This window comes from Hipposideros armiger, unplaced genomic scaffold (genome assembly GCF_001890085.2).
Source record: "Hipposideros armiger isolate ML-2016 unplaced genomic scaffold, ASM189008v1 scaffold_87, whole genome shotgun sequence".
In the NCBI taxonomy this organism is placed as follows: domain Eukaryota; kingdom Metazoa; phylum Chordata; class Mammalia; order Chiroptera; family Hipposideridae; genus Hipposideros; species Hipposideros armiger.
The window spans coordinates 1188771-1202611 of NW_017731437.1; the positions used below are offsets into that span (position 1 = coordinate 1188771).

Below are 13841 nucleotides of genomic sequence, written 5' to 3' on the forward strand. Positions count from 1 at the left end.
CCTGCCAATATCTGTGTATATTAGAGATGGATATGAAATAGCATATATTTAACTATAAAAACACGCACGCTGAAGATGAGATGGGAACACAGAAATAGCAGCAGTTGTGCTGCGATGGCTGACTTCGAATATTTTTTATCTACTCAAGGTTGGACTAATGTTGCTGCTTTCTCTTGCCAATATTACCAAAATTTTAGCCAATCCTGAACTGCCTTAGAAGGGGTGGCTATGGCCTGGATACCCAAAAGTCAAACTTCTAACTATACTAAAACTCAAGTTTGAGAATAATCTTCTTAAAAATGAAGGGATTGAGAAGTACAAATTGGTAGTCATGAAATCATCAGAGGGGTGTAAAGTACAGCATAGAGAATAAAGTCAGTAATGCTGTAATAAACATGTATAGTGCCAGGTGGGCACTAAACTAATCGGGGCATCACTTCATGAATGATATCCATGTCTAACCACTATGCTGTACACCTGAGACTAATATAATATTGAATGCCAACTGTAACTGAAGAATACAGGTTGCACAAAGCTCGACCAGTCATCACAAGACTGAGGTGATCTTCAATTTGAAAGGTAAAGGCTTCACGTGCAGCTGCAAAAGGCTTTCACTTGGTCTAATTCAGCCCCAACTTTTACAAATGGGGCAAAAAGACCTCCCCTATATATGTTTTTATGTTCTAATTATGTGTAAAAAACAAGAAAAAGATAAATTCAGATAAAACACCCCTACACCTTCTCCTCCCACATGAGAAACTCTTCCCTCACTAACCCACTGAATTAGAGCTGACTCCTCTGCCAGGACTATTTGTTTCAATCAAGGCTCTGCTTATCCAGGTCCTTACCAGGGCCCGGGACCCTGCTTGTGTACTTTGCTAAGTGAAATGACATTTAGCCACTCACCAAAGCCGAACAAAACCATCCTATCACTAGCCTTCCTGTTGAATCTAACAGGACATGTGGGAAAGTTCAAGGAACGTGAGTTTTGGAGTCAAAGGGGCATGGTTTTACATGCGGGCATTCCCTTCTATCAGGTATATGGATGTGGGCATTATAGAGTCTCTCTGAGACCGGTTTTCCACCTGTAAAACGGGAGTGTCCCCCACCTCATAGGGTTAGAACAATAAAAACTTAAGAGCCTGAAGCAGCATGTCTGGGACATTAAGGTGGGGGTGGGGGTGGGGTCATGATCCTCCTTTGCTCATCCCTAGGGTATCTCTGTCCAGGTGACCACTAGGTATTTCAAAAGTTTTGTGGGGCCGGCCAAGTGGCTCAGTTGGTTAACAGCTTGCTCAAGAGGGCAAGCTCTGAGCCACAGGGTCGCCAGTTTGATTCCCACATGGGCCAGTGAGCTGTGCTTGAGCTGAGCTGCCGCTGAACTGCCAACAGGTGGCAGGATGGCTCAGCTAGTGAGAGCACATGCTCCTATTAACAAGGTTGCCTGTTCTAGATGGTGGGCTATGCCTACCCCGCAACTAAAGACTGAACTTGGCACCCTGAGCTGAGCTGCTGCCCGGGTGGCTCAAAGGATAGAGCGTGTGCTCTTAACAACAAGGCTGCTGGTTCGACTCCCACATGGGATGGTGGCTACGCCCACCCGCAACTAAAACTGAACTCGACACCTTGAGCTGAGCTGCCGCCCGGATAGCTCAGTGGATAGAGCATGCGCTCTTAACAACAAGTCTGCTGGTTCGACTCCCACATGGGATGGTGGCTATGTCCACCCGCAACTAAGATTGAACACAGCACCTTGAGCTGAGTCTACTGGACTTGGAGCTGAGCTAGCTGCGCCCTCCACAACTAAGACTGAAGGACAACAACTAGGCTGTTCCCCTCCCTCAATTCCCCAATAAAATCTTAAAAAAAAAAAAAAAAAAGTTTTGTGAAATGATTTGTAAGAACGTGAAAAAGCCTTACAAATACATTAATGAAAACAGGATACAAAATCGGATCTCAGTATAATCACAAGGAAAACGTATATAACATCTCATAAATACGAAAAAGATTAAAAGGAAATATACTGTTTTCCTTTTAGTACAGCACAGGATCAATGAAGGTATATGGGAAGTGAGACTATAGTTTGATTGTCTTAAAACATCATTTATATTTGCAAAACTTTAAGCTGAATAACTTTGAAAACTTAATAACTGTTAGCTTTTCTTGTCCTTTATCTGACATATTCTGTGGCCTCATCCCTAAAGTGCCCCCATTTAATTGGCCCCTACGGGCCTCCCTCCACCCCTATTCTAGCCAGTATCCCTGCCTCGTTGTGACCAAAGGCAGCTTTCTTCCAGCATGTATCACTTTAAAACAAAAGAATTAACCCAATCACAAAATCGAAATGGTTGCCAGCAGAGCCCTAGTCCAGAAGAGATTCCATCATACCATAGCGTCAATGAAATGCCCTCAGAAAATTTCTCGATCTTTTAGTTTAAGGCAAAAAACCCAACTTTCTGGTATTCTAGTCTTCTGTGCTTTAAGCAAATAAAAAGGCAATGAGTGGGCAATATGCAACACAGACAAAGGCACAAAGAAATTCAATTGCTGAAAGCTGCCCCCAACCCAAAGGAGCTATTTTGGAACAAGTCACTGAAAAGTCTGGGTGCTTAAAACCACTCGTCAGTACAACTAACAAAGCACCTCATCTAATTATTCAGGGTGCAGCAGCTTACTGTGAAGTCTTATGAAACACCACTGGTCCCTGGCGAGGCTGCAGCCACACTCAGCAGCCTGGCCTTTTATTTAGATGCTCTTCACCTCATATGGAGGAGAAGCTCTACAAAGTGCCCTCATCACTGTCTACGTTGTACAAACCAAGATCGCCAGGATCGCTCAACTTTTGGACCTCATTTGGTTGTTCACACAAATAGGCAACAATTAAGTCAGTAAGCAGCATCAAGTGGTGAGCTTTGCATAAATATTACATACACATCGCACACCAACCAAGACAGTCCGGCTTAGCTGGGCTCTGCGTCAAAGGCCCACGAACATGAGGCGGCCCCTTTAAGGCTAGGACACGAGGTCAGAGAAACACGAGGGACATGACAGCTAAGCTGCCGCACTACCTGCTGGGCCAAAAGTTACTCCTCACCGTAAGCCAGCCTCTTACTGCTTCCATTTTTCTGTTGATGACTGTCACTGTCAATTTCTTTGCCCTTTAAACATAAGAAGTTCTCTATAAACGCAGCTTTTAAAATAATTTCAGCCAACAGGGTGCAGTCTTGAGACTGTTACCAAATACCCAACAGTATTAAGATGCATTTGTGTGCTGTGATAAATGAACACTGGCAAAATACTACATCTTAAACAAGGACAACCTTCAGACATGTGCAGAAGAGAGAGCAGGTGCTTCCTTCTTACCTGGGCAATGGCGGCCTCGTTGTCAGCTAATCCCAATAAAAAGATCCTCACTTTGTCGATCTTCACTGGAACGGTTCTCCCTCTCCACTCCACCTCGCTCATGGTAGCTGCCTGCTTGGCTCGCGTCTGTGTGATCAATGCCTGGAAAGGAGTTTTAAACAGTTCAAGTTTTAACTGTGGATAGGAGTGACCGAGGTGAAATAATAGGAAATGATTATTTCTCTCTTTCTATAACCAACATATTCTTCCTTATAAGGTAGAGCATATACAAATTTAGATTTTAATTCCTCCTTGGTATAATGTATCTTAGCTTACAGAAACTCAAATTGTTAAAAGGACATGATAGAAGGTTAAAAAGCCCAACACGAAGTTTTGGTAAGGATGTCAGAAGAAAAGCATATCTATATATACCACAAGCAGAAATGTAAATTAGTAGACACTTAAGATATTTGTCGATATGTACCAAAAGCTTCCAAAACATTCAATTCCACTTTTAGGAATTTATCCTAAGGAAATAACTAAGAATGTGTACAAAAACTGGGCATACAGATATTCACGGTAACACTGTTTACCACTTAATAATGGTGAAATGGTTCAATAAAAGGAGTACCATGCAGCTAACAAAAGACGATGATGTGGAAACGTATGTACTGAAATGGAAAAACTGCATGTGACATGATAATTAAAACAAATGTTAGGGCCGGCTGATTGGCTCAGTTGGTTAAGAGCTCGCTCAAGCGTTTGAGCTCTGAGCAACAGCGGTTCGATTCCCAGCCCGAGTTGAGCTGCTGCTGAGCTGCCAACAGGTGGCAGGATGGCTCAGCTAAAAAAAAAAAAAAAAAAAAATGTTACTAAACAGTGCATACGGAAATCCCATTTTTAAAATACAAGCCTTTTTCCCCACACATACCAAAGTCTACAAGATCTTCATCACATTATTAATAGTGGTTACCTCTGGGTGGTAACCCATGTCATTCTATTTCCCCTCCATCTTTTGTATTCCCCACTTTCTCTATGAGCCTATATTGCTTAGAAAATAAATGTAACATGTTAAAAAAAAGTTGAATACTTAAAAATATTAAATGAAAGGGGTGACCAGTTAGCTCAGTTGGTTAGAGCATCATGCTGATAACACCAAGGTTATGGGTTTGATAACCACGTGGGCCACTGTGAGCTGTGCCCTCCTTAAGGGAGTCAACTGTGCCATTGTGGCATGAAAGCATTGTGTAACCAATGACCATGGCTGTTCCCCAATAAAATTAAAAAAACAAAACACACACAAAAAAGAAAATAATTCAATGAAAACGGTTTTTTGTTAAAAATGTAGATATAAATATGCATATATTAATTGCAATTATATTGGGTTGGTATTGTGGATTACTTCTTTTTCTGGCCTTTTTCAAACCAAAGACTTGTCACAAAAATGTACATACTAGATTACCTCCAATTTTTCTGCCAGGAGACCCTCGGTGCCCCCAGACCTCAATCTCATCTGCATGAGTTCATTGATAGCTGACTGGTCCCCTGAAAAAGACAGAGAGATTGAGTGGACAATCCTCAAGGGTCTGGTCTGTATTCTCGAGAACCACTAGGTTCAAGGCTGACTTGAAAGAGCTCCACCCTCCACAAGCACGTTGCAGTGAATCCCAGTCTTTGCACAAAGCTCGTGGGGGTGAAGAAGATGGCATGATGGGAGCAAAAGCAAAGGAACTGCCTTCTGCGATTCTGAGCAGGGCTGACTTGGACAGCTCTACCTTTTTCATTAACAAAAACCCATGTCAAGGACGGATGCAAGGGAAAGGGAAGAAAGTGAAATACACTCTCTGGGCTCTCTGAGATGGGCTACCACCAGGCCGCCCCCAATGCCAACGTGGTCCCTGCTCACCAATGTTATAGGCACAGTAGCGGATGTTGGGCGAGATCTCCTCCACACGCTGGTTGTACAGCACAGCCTGCTCTTCCGTGAATGCGCTGGCGAGCTTCTCGTAGATTGTTCTGTGAAGAAAGCAAATCACATTACACAGCAGCCTTTAAGAAAACCAACTCACAAGGAACACAGTAGCTACAAAAAAACATAGCACTTTGAGGCCCTTCTTCCAACTACCAGAACTGGCATGTTCTAAGGATGAAAGAGAAGAATCAACATTTCTAAAGGGAGAAAAAAAAAAAAAGAAATTGTACTACCTTTCACAGAGTCAATCATCAGCTGATTTGCAGCTTGAACTTGACTATCTAGAATCAAAACTGGCCACAGCCTTTGGACAGGAGGACTTACTTGCATTTGTTAAAAGCCTCGATGGCAGCTTTCCACTCTTGATGTTCAAAACGCAGCATTCCTGAGAGGTAAGCTGTGTAAGCCTGGGAGGCGACAGGAAAAGAAAAACTGATTCAACACCTATGGACCAGTGTTACAGCTCAATCTCCTCTACTTGCTTTGAACTTGGATATCAAGAATAGAGAGCTAATCAGGTTGATTTTTAAAGAGAAAAACTTTTCACTAATAAAATGGGACACACAGGTAAATTGTTATGATTCATTTACTTCAAATGAACTTCAAAATAAAGGAAATTTATTTTCTTCATTTGACTTAACAACGAGCTTCGGGACTATAACATAAGTATCAAAAGTTGAATATAAACTTGCAATGTCGATCTCTTTTAAAAAATTATTTTGTGAACTCTCCCAGATGCAAGCTTTCCATCTATGTATCAAAAGAAACATGAGCTTTCTTTAAAAGTTAGAGCTAATGATTAAAAACGAGGGGCTCAAAAACAAGAGACACCATCTTCATCTTGAAAAAGCAGGATCAAGTTTTTTCCTCGCCTGACTATCCATTTATAATGTAAAAAACTCTGATCTGTTTAACTGTATTGTTCTTAGGTCTCGTCTCCACTCTCCACAGTGGAGCGCAGCTGACGTGAAGACACCGACCTGAGCCTCTAGCTTGGTCTTGGCGTCCACACGGCTGCTCTCACACAAGCGTTCCAATTCCTCTGCGTGCTTCACGGCTTTGCGTAGGCGAGACAACAAATGGAACCGTTTTCGGGGTTCAGTGTTGGCTTCCTGTTTGAGCTGCATGGCATAGCTCCAGGCTCTTTCAGCATCCATCAGAACCAGAAGCAAATATCTAAACCAGAGACAAGAACAAACGAGCTGAACAAATAAGGCCAGGAGCAGCAGATTCAGACATTCTCTAAGGCCACCTTCAGCCTCTCTACTTCTCTCTGCACAGTGCCTGGCTCTCTTCCTAACTGCTCCTCTCACAGTATCAACCATGACTCCCAAATCCACATCTCTGCTCCCAACTCAGGCTGTACCTCAGGTTTCTGATCACTTACCAGACACAACTCACTGGAAAGTCTGTTCCCACCTCAAACTCAGCAAACCCAAACTGACCCCTCCCAAATTTTAGCAAGTAGAGGCAGTCCAGGAACAAGTCTGGCCTCATCTTTCAATCAATACCTCCCTCATCCCAAACCAGCTGGAAACCAAGGCCTGAAGAAGCAATACATTGAAGCGGTTAAGAAGGAGGCTCTACAGCAGCGTTTCTCAACCTGTGGGTTGCGACCCCTTTGGGGGTCGAACGACCCTTTCACAGGGGTCGCCGGGTACTCGTATGTGGGTGTATCTGCATGTGGGCCTGGAGATGGACAGAGGAGCGGTGTCTCGGTTCCTAAGACCATCGAAAATATGTGTTTTCTGATGGTCTTAGGTGACCCCTGTGAAAGGTTGAGAACTGCTGCTCTACAGTCTGGGGGTGGAATTTCAGTGCCATCACTCACTTGCTGTGTGACTTTGTGCAAAGTCCTAACCTTTCTGTGCCTTACTCTCCCATGCAGTAATACTGTAACACACTTAGACCAGAGCCTAGCACTTACTAAGTGCTAAATAAGTTAGCTACTTTATTATTATTATGGTGACTCTATTTTTTTTAAAGATTTTTTATTGGGGAATTGGGGCAGGGGAACAGACAAGTTGCTGTTCTTTTGTTCTTCTGTCTAATTGTGGAGGACTTTGCTTCACTGGCCCATGTTAGTATTATCATTGCGCTCTTCCCGGGTAAGTCAGGTCGGTCGCCGGCCTCTGGACGGCTGCTCACAGCGGCTCTTGGCAGCTCACACCGGCTGCTGACCACTCACGCTGGCTGCTGGCCACTCACAGTAGCTTATGGCAGCCCACTGCAGCAGAGGCTGCAGCCTATGCCGTCACCGGCGACTCACGGCAGCCCAGCTCCAGGTCGAGCTGCTGTTCACCATCTTAGCTGTAGAGGGCACAGCGTCACTGGCCCTCATGTGGAATCCAAACCGAGACCCTGCTGCTCAGAGCTGGCGTCAAAAGCCAACTCTTAACCAATGCACCACTCGGCAGCCCCGGTGACTCTTTCTTTAAACCACTACCTTGATTAATCTTCCTTAAACATCAGTTTAATCTTCTCTCTCCAAAATAAGGAACTTTGCTATCATAAGAGACTCCTCCTGACTCGATCTCATCAGATTTAATCAATACATCTGGCCCCTCCCATCTCGGTCGCTATGCGCTAGTTCTGTCTCCACACACAAGCTCCCAGCCTCTTTGCTGCCTGAGCAGAGGAGCTGCTGTCCAGAGCATGGCAGTTCCTGGTGCGCATTCACAGACGCCACGGCATGATGTTTCCCGACACAGAATGGTCTTTCCTCTCGCAAATCCTTCAGGGCCCAGCCTCCTCCATGCAGGCTTCCTGGCTTGCCCAAGCTAACCACTCCCTTCCAAGACTTCAGAAAGCTGAAGAGTAAATGACACCCAATATGGCAGTTTCGCTTTCGTGTGGTGTTCCCTGTTTTGTACTTGACCAACATCTCGCAACAAGATCACAATGAGCGAGTTTCAAGAACTACGCCTCCCCACCCTTCTACATCCAATGTGGTGCTCAGCTCAGTCCTGGCCACATACTAGGCCAGGGGGCAGCAAACGTTTTCTGTAAAGGGCCCAGCAGTAAATATTTCAGGCTTTGTAGGACATATGGTCTCTGTCACAAAAACTGTTACTATAGCACAAAAGCACCTGTAATCAATACCTAAACAAATGGTGTGGTTGTGTTCTAGTAAAATTTAATTTACAAAAAAGGGTGGCAGGAGGACCAATTTGGCCCACATGCCGAAATCTGAAGAACTGTCCTAGAGACCGTCAACATATGTTGCTTGACAGGTTAACCCTTCAGCAAATGCTAAGCATGGGTTGCACTCAGCACTGAAATACGGAACTGTTCTGGAATAATTTACACACAGCCAGATTTCTCTAAGATATGTCTAAGTAAGCACTTAGACACTGAAATTTCCATTCTAGAACCTTACCCAATAACCAATTAGATTCCAATCACTGACTAACTTTTACCACCCCACGATTCTTCAAGAAGTTACTGAAACTCTGAGCTTCAGTTTCCTCATCTTAAAACACAGAAACAGTAAGAACGCCCACTCCTCAGAGCTGCTAAAAGAATCACTGAGATAATTAAAGAGTTTGGCAAAACGTCTTGCACACTGTAATTGTTTAATAAATGTATTAGCAAAAAGCATTTAGCTCCTAGCACTGAGCAGTTAGTACCTGTTATCGGTCAGAAGATCTTCAGTTACTTTTTTCCCTGTGAACTTGTGTCTGTTCCCCATCTTGAAGTTGAGCGTTTTCCGGAGACGTCTTTGTCTACGGGAACAGTAGCCCCTGTAAGAAACCACAATCAAAAATCAGTCAGCCAAGCTGATAGTACTTTCAACAGTAAACTCTACAATAAGAAGAGGTCAAAGGTTTGAGGTATTCTACTTATAATTACTATAGCTACCTCACATCATCTTGGGAAGATTCACTGACTTAAAACATGCAGGGCAGTATGAATGGTATGGCAGAAAACACAAAGAGATAGAGGACACAGTACCTATTCTCAAAGAACGCACACTCTAGGTGGGGAGGGTCATGCAGAAAAAACGGCAACCAAGGAAACAAGGCAAAGGTCAAAGTGAATGCAAAGGATGTGAGCAATCCTTGTCTTCTTGTTAACACTTTCGCTGGAGTGGACCTAGGGTGGGCTTGGAAAGAATGAGTAGGAACCTCTCACCAAGCTTCCCTTCCAAGCTCACGTAGCTCTTTATTCTTCCTCCTATTATAATATAGGGCTTATAATTCTGTTCTTACATGTCTGTCTCACTAACATAAACTCCTTCAGTGCAAAGATGATTGTAGTTGCAAATTTCTTAACACAGTGACTAACATATAGACGTTCAATAAACGTATTTTGATTAAATTAGTGTAAAAATACAATTTTCTTTTATTAAAAAGAAAAATAATAGCTTTTTCCCTCCATTTATAATTTCTGATTTAATTATCACTTACCCTTTTACATAAAAACCAAATGGACCACTCATACATTATGGGGAAAATATATAAATTGCTAAGAAATTTCTCGAAATATGGATACATTTATCAAGATCCTGAAAAATGTTAAAAAAAAAAAAAGTTCATATTCCCTGAACTAAGTCTACTTCTTCTATACTCAAGAAATAATCAGAAATACAGACAAAGAAGTCTGAACAGAGATTTATGGGAACAAAATTTTTAAACCTACGAAACTGGCTATTGTACATAACCAACTTGGGGGAAAAGGTAAATAAATTATGGTATGCCTATACATAGGGTAATAATGCAAGTACTAAAAATCATGTGTATAGAACATTTTTGAAGGCTGGGAGAATGTTTAGCAAAAAAGTGGGATGTAAAATTGTATATACAATATGAGCAAACTTATGAAAAAGTCATAGAAAAAAAACTAGAAGACCAAAACTACTATTGGTAGGTACACATATAAAATGTATGTATGTACTTAAAGACATAAAAATGACTGAAGGATACACTGAAGTCAATTTTATGTTATGTATATTTTACCACCAAAAAATACAATTAAAATGCAACATTGAATAAAATTAATAACTAGCAAAACAAACAAACAGAAATTGGGACAAAGGGCATGAGGCAGGCAAGCTACTTGCAATGGTTCAGAAAAAAATGTTATTTACAATGTTCCTGCAAATTTTCTGCAAGTCTGAGATGATTTCAGATAAAAAAAAAAAAATTGAAACAGGGCTGGCTGAGTGGCTCAATTGGTTAAGAGTTGGCTTAAGAGTGCGAACTCTAAGCAACAGGGCCGCCAGTTCAATTCCCACATGGGCCAGTGACACTGCATCCGAGCTGAGCTGCCAACAGGTGGCAGGATGGTTCAGCTGGTGTAACAACAAGATTGCGTGTTTGATGGTGGGCTATGCCCACCCGCAACTAAGACTGAACTCAGCACCTTGAGTTGAGCTGCAGCCCAGATGGCTCAGTGGATAGGGCGTGTGCTCTTAACAAGGCTGCTGGTTCGACTCCCGCATGGGATGGTGGCTACGCTCACCCGCAACTAAGATTAAACACAGCACCTTGAACTTAGAGGCAAGGAGCTGCTGATAGGAAGCCAGATGGCGACTGCAGCCCTCCACAATGAAGATTGCAGAACAACTTGGCTGGTCCCCTTCCCCAATTCCCCAACACTGTTCCCCTCCCCCAATTCCGCAATAAAAAAATCTTAAAAAAAAAATAAATAATTGAAACATATTTTAAAGAAAATCCGGGGAAACTGAATAAAGAAGTAGCTTTATATTTCTGTACACTTCTCTGTATGCAAGTTATACTTCAATAAAATTATTTTTAAAATCTTCAATAAAATGTTGTTTTTTAAAAAAGAAGAGGGAACAGATGCAACAAAGAAGGCAGAAAGTTGATCGTCGTAATAATTTTGTGATGGGTTCGTTGTACTATCATCTCTTTCATTTGTTTTTGTAAATTGCCTCAATAATAATAATAAAAAAAAATTGAGTCCTAACAGTCTCCTGTGTATGGCTTCTCCCCACCACACACCTAGATGAGCATCTGAACGGGTTACCCTGGCCTATTGGGCAGCACACATTTTGGCCCTGCCTACTTCTCCCACCTCATTCCTCCTGCTCCCCACCTGGCTCACTCTGCCCCATCACTGCTGACCCTTCACCACATGACTGACTCCTTAGAACCTGAGATGTAGAGTATTTTAGTAGTACTTTTAAAAATCAGGTAGCCAAAGCCTGTATCTACAATATAGGAACAGTTGGACATTCCTGCTTTCAAAGTACTGAACTGTATTATACATTAGGTGTCTATTCTATTTTGTAAGTGTCATATTAAATTTGTTTTCCAACTTGAAGGCTGTTATAAAAATTTACCAATAAATTATAATGAAATTCCCCTTATATAATGCTGAAAACACTGAAAAGCTTTGCATTTAACCAAGACTCTAAACTATGGTTAAGTTAAAAAAGTGCTGACCGTTAACTGCCTGTTAATTTCAGCAGAAGTCTCCAAGGTACCTGCAATATTGTGAGGCAAAATGGCTAAAGAGGTTGGCTCCTTGTATTCATTAGAACATTTAAAATTTTAAAGTACCTTTTGGGGATTCAATAAAAGTTCTGAGCTAGATATTCTGGGTATACCTTCTCATACAGCAGAGTAAGCAGGACATTTAATAAGGCAAACCAACTTTGAAAACGCCACACGTCCTATACACGATACTAACCTGTACCTCTGAAAATCTCCATGCCGTAAGCCATGCTGCTGCTGGGATTCCTTAATAATCTGAAGAACTAGAGCCAAGATTAAGGAAAGACTTACAATGGCAAGAATCCAAATAAATCAAAACGTGTCCCCCTTAGTCTATACGTGTATTAAACCACAGCACTAAACATTCCTGAAATACTGAGTATGTTAACCAGTGAAACTTCCTGTAAGCATTTTCAATCACTATCTTGTCACAGGACAGGGCTAAGAGTGTAGAAAAAAAGTTAATTGCCTGAACTGTTACTACTTTCAAACTAAAAAGGAGGGCACTATTAGCCATTAAGAATTACTGAAACCCAACAGCTTAAATCAAGCTTCTGGATTCTAAATGCCGACTAAAATTGGGGTGGTTCCCACTGATTTATACCTGGACCCAGTATTTCACTCATTCAGGCAGGTTCAGGTTATAAATGACGTTTATTACTCCTTTATTTGCATAATTTCCTACATCTGCCAAATCTAACTTTCCTTAACAGCTGTGGTGCTGCATGAGCCTGTGATTAGCACGTGCCAACCAAACTAGGCCACAGTTTGCATAAAAATACTGAAGTTTTTCCTTTAACAGAAAAGGCCGTGACCAATCTCTCCTTTTTAAGAATCTTAAAACATTTTAAGATTATGTACCAAACTTTAGGAAGTCCAATGACATTTATCTAAAATTTTAGTTCTCTTTTAAAGTTTCCTCAATGCTTTTCTATAGGTGTATTTTTAAATGTTGAACACTAAAAGATTTCAATAACAAAAAAAGGGCAGAGATATAAGGTTTGTAGTAAAATCAAGGCATTCTAACACCCATTTGGAACTATACTACCAGTTCAAAAAGTAAAGCTCCAATCCCCTGAAAACTTGACTACATTAAGATGTCAGGCTAAATGTATTACTTCAGAAATTCAGCTACATCTTCTCCATTTGTTATTTCATTTCAAAAAGCCACAAACTAGTGTCATAAGCACTCAACTGTGATTACGCTCTGAGGAAAACTGGAAACCAATTCCTCTAGCTCATCTGAATGACGCTCACCGCGATAAAGTGCCTACCCGATCTATTAAGAAAGCTACACATGTGATATTAAAAAGCTAGGATGATATATACTCAAAATGGGCAACAAGCTTCTCCTCAGAGCCGGCAACCTTTGCCTTCACTTTGAGAACGTCAAACTGTAATTTTTACTACCCGTTCTCCGACAGCTGTCAGACAAAAGTATTAAGTCAAAACATCGAGACTGCAGTTTCCTCTCCCCAGTCCAGTGGCTCAAGGTGCCGAGGCAGGAGCACACCGGGGTGGCCAGGGTGTCATCCCCATCATCAGCCCACCAACTGGGGAACTGAAGGGAAACTGCCGAAATCTGCCCAATATCCCGGTGCCGCCTGAAAGAAAAGGACGTTCCCCAGCCTGGAGGGCGAAGGAGATCCGAGGGAAGGCCGGTCAAAATACGCACTCTGGAACTCTGAGTGTCAAAAAGTAAGGGCGAGAGAAACAGCACCCCTCGGCCTCTCCTGCCCAGGACGTGCGGGGACCCGCTGCCTCTCCCGCCCCCGGCCCGCCAGATGGACACGTAGTCATTCCAAGTTAGGCCCTATTACTCTAGGATACTCTCCAAACTCAGGCTATCCCCGAATTCTTTGTTTGCCTTCGATCCGGCTGATGGCCGTTCGTTTTCCTTATTTTCCTCTCCTCCGGCACCGCGTCCACCGCCGCCGCCGCCGCTGCCGCCGCTGCCACCACTGCAGCCAGGAACCTGTTTCTCAGCAGCCATCTTGCCCCTGCGCCGCAGAGCAGGACGGGATAGAGGAGGCGTGACGACCGCGGCGGGAGAGAGCGGGACCTGC

The 13841-nt window shown here is 42.6% G+C and overlaps 1 protein-coding gene across 1 annotated transcript in view; it reads right to left on the reverse strand.

Moving 5' to 3' along the window:
• SRP68 (signal recognition particle 68) overlaps positions 1-13803 on the reverse strand; it is a 29772-nt gene extending 15969 nt beyond the window's left edge. Inside the window, exons 1-8 of the mRNA XM_019644450.1 lie at positions 13606-13803; positions 11972-12038; positions 8944-9057; positions 6295-6490; positions 5639-5721; positions 5249-5358; positions 4805-4887; positions 3364-3504 (exon numbers count right to left, since the gene is read on the reverse strand). Coding sequence (XP_019499995.1) covers positions 3364-3504; positions 4805-4887; positions 5249-5358; positions 5639-5721; positions 6295-6490; positions 8944-9057; positions 11972-12038; positions 13606-13768 — 957 coding nt within the window. The 5' untranslated portion in view covers positions 13769-13803. The remainder of the gene's footprint in view (positions 1-3363; positions 3505-4804; positions 4888-5248; positions 5359-5638; positions 5722-6294; positions 6491-8943; positions 9058-11971; positions 12039-13605) is intronic.
• Between the last annotated feature and the right edge of the window lie 38 nt (positions 13804-13841).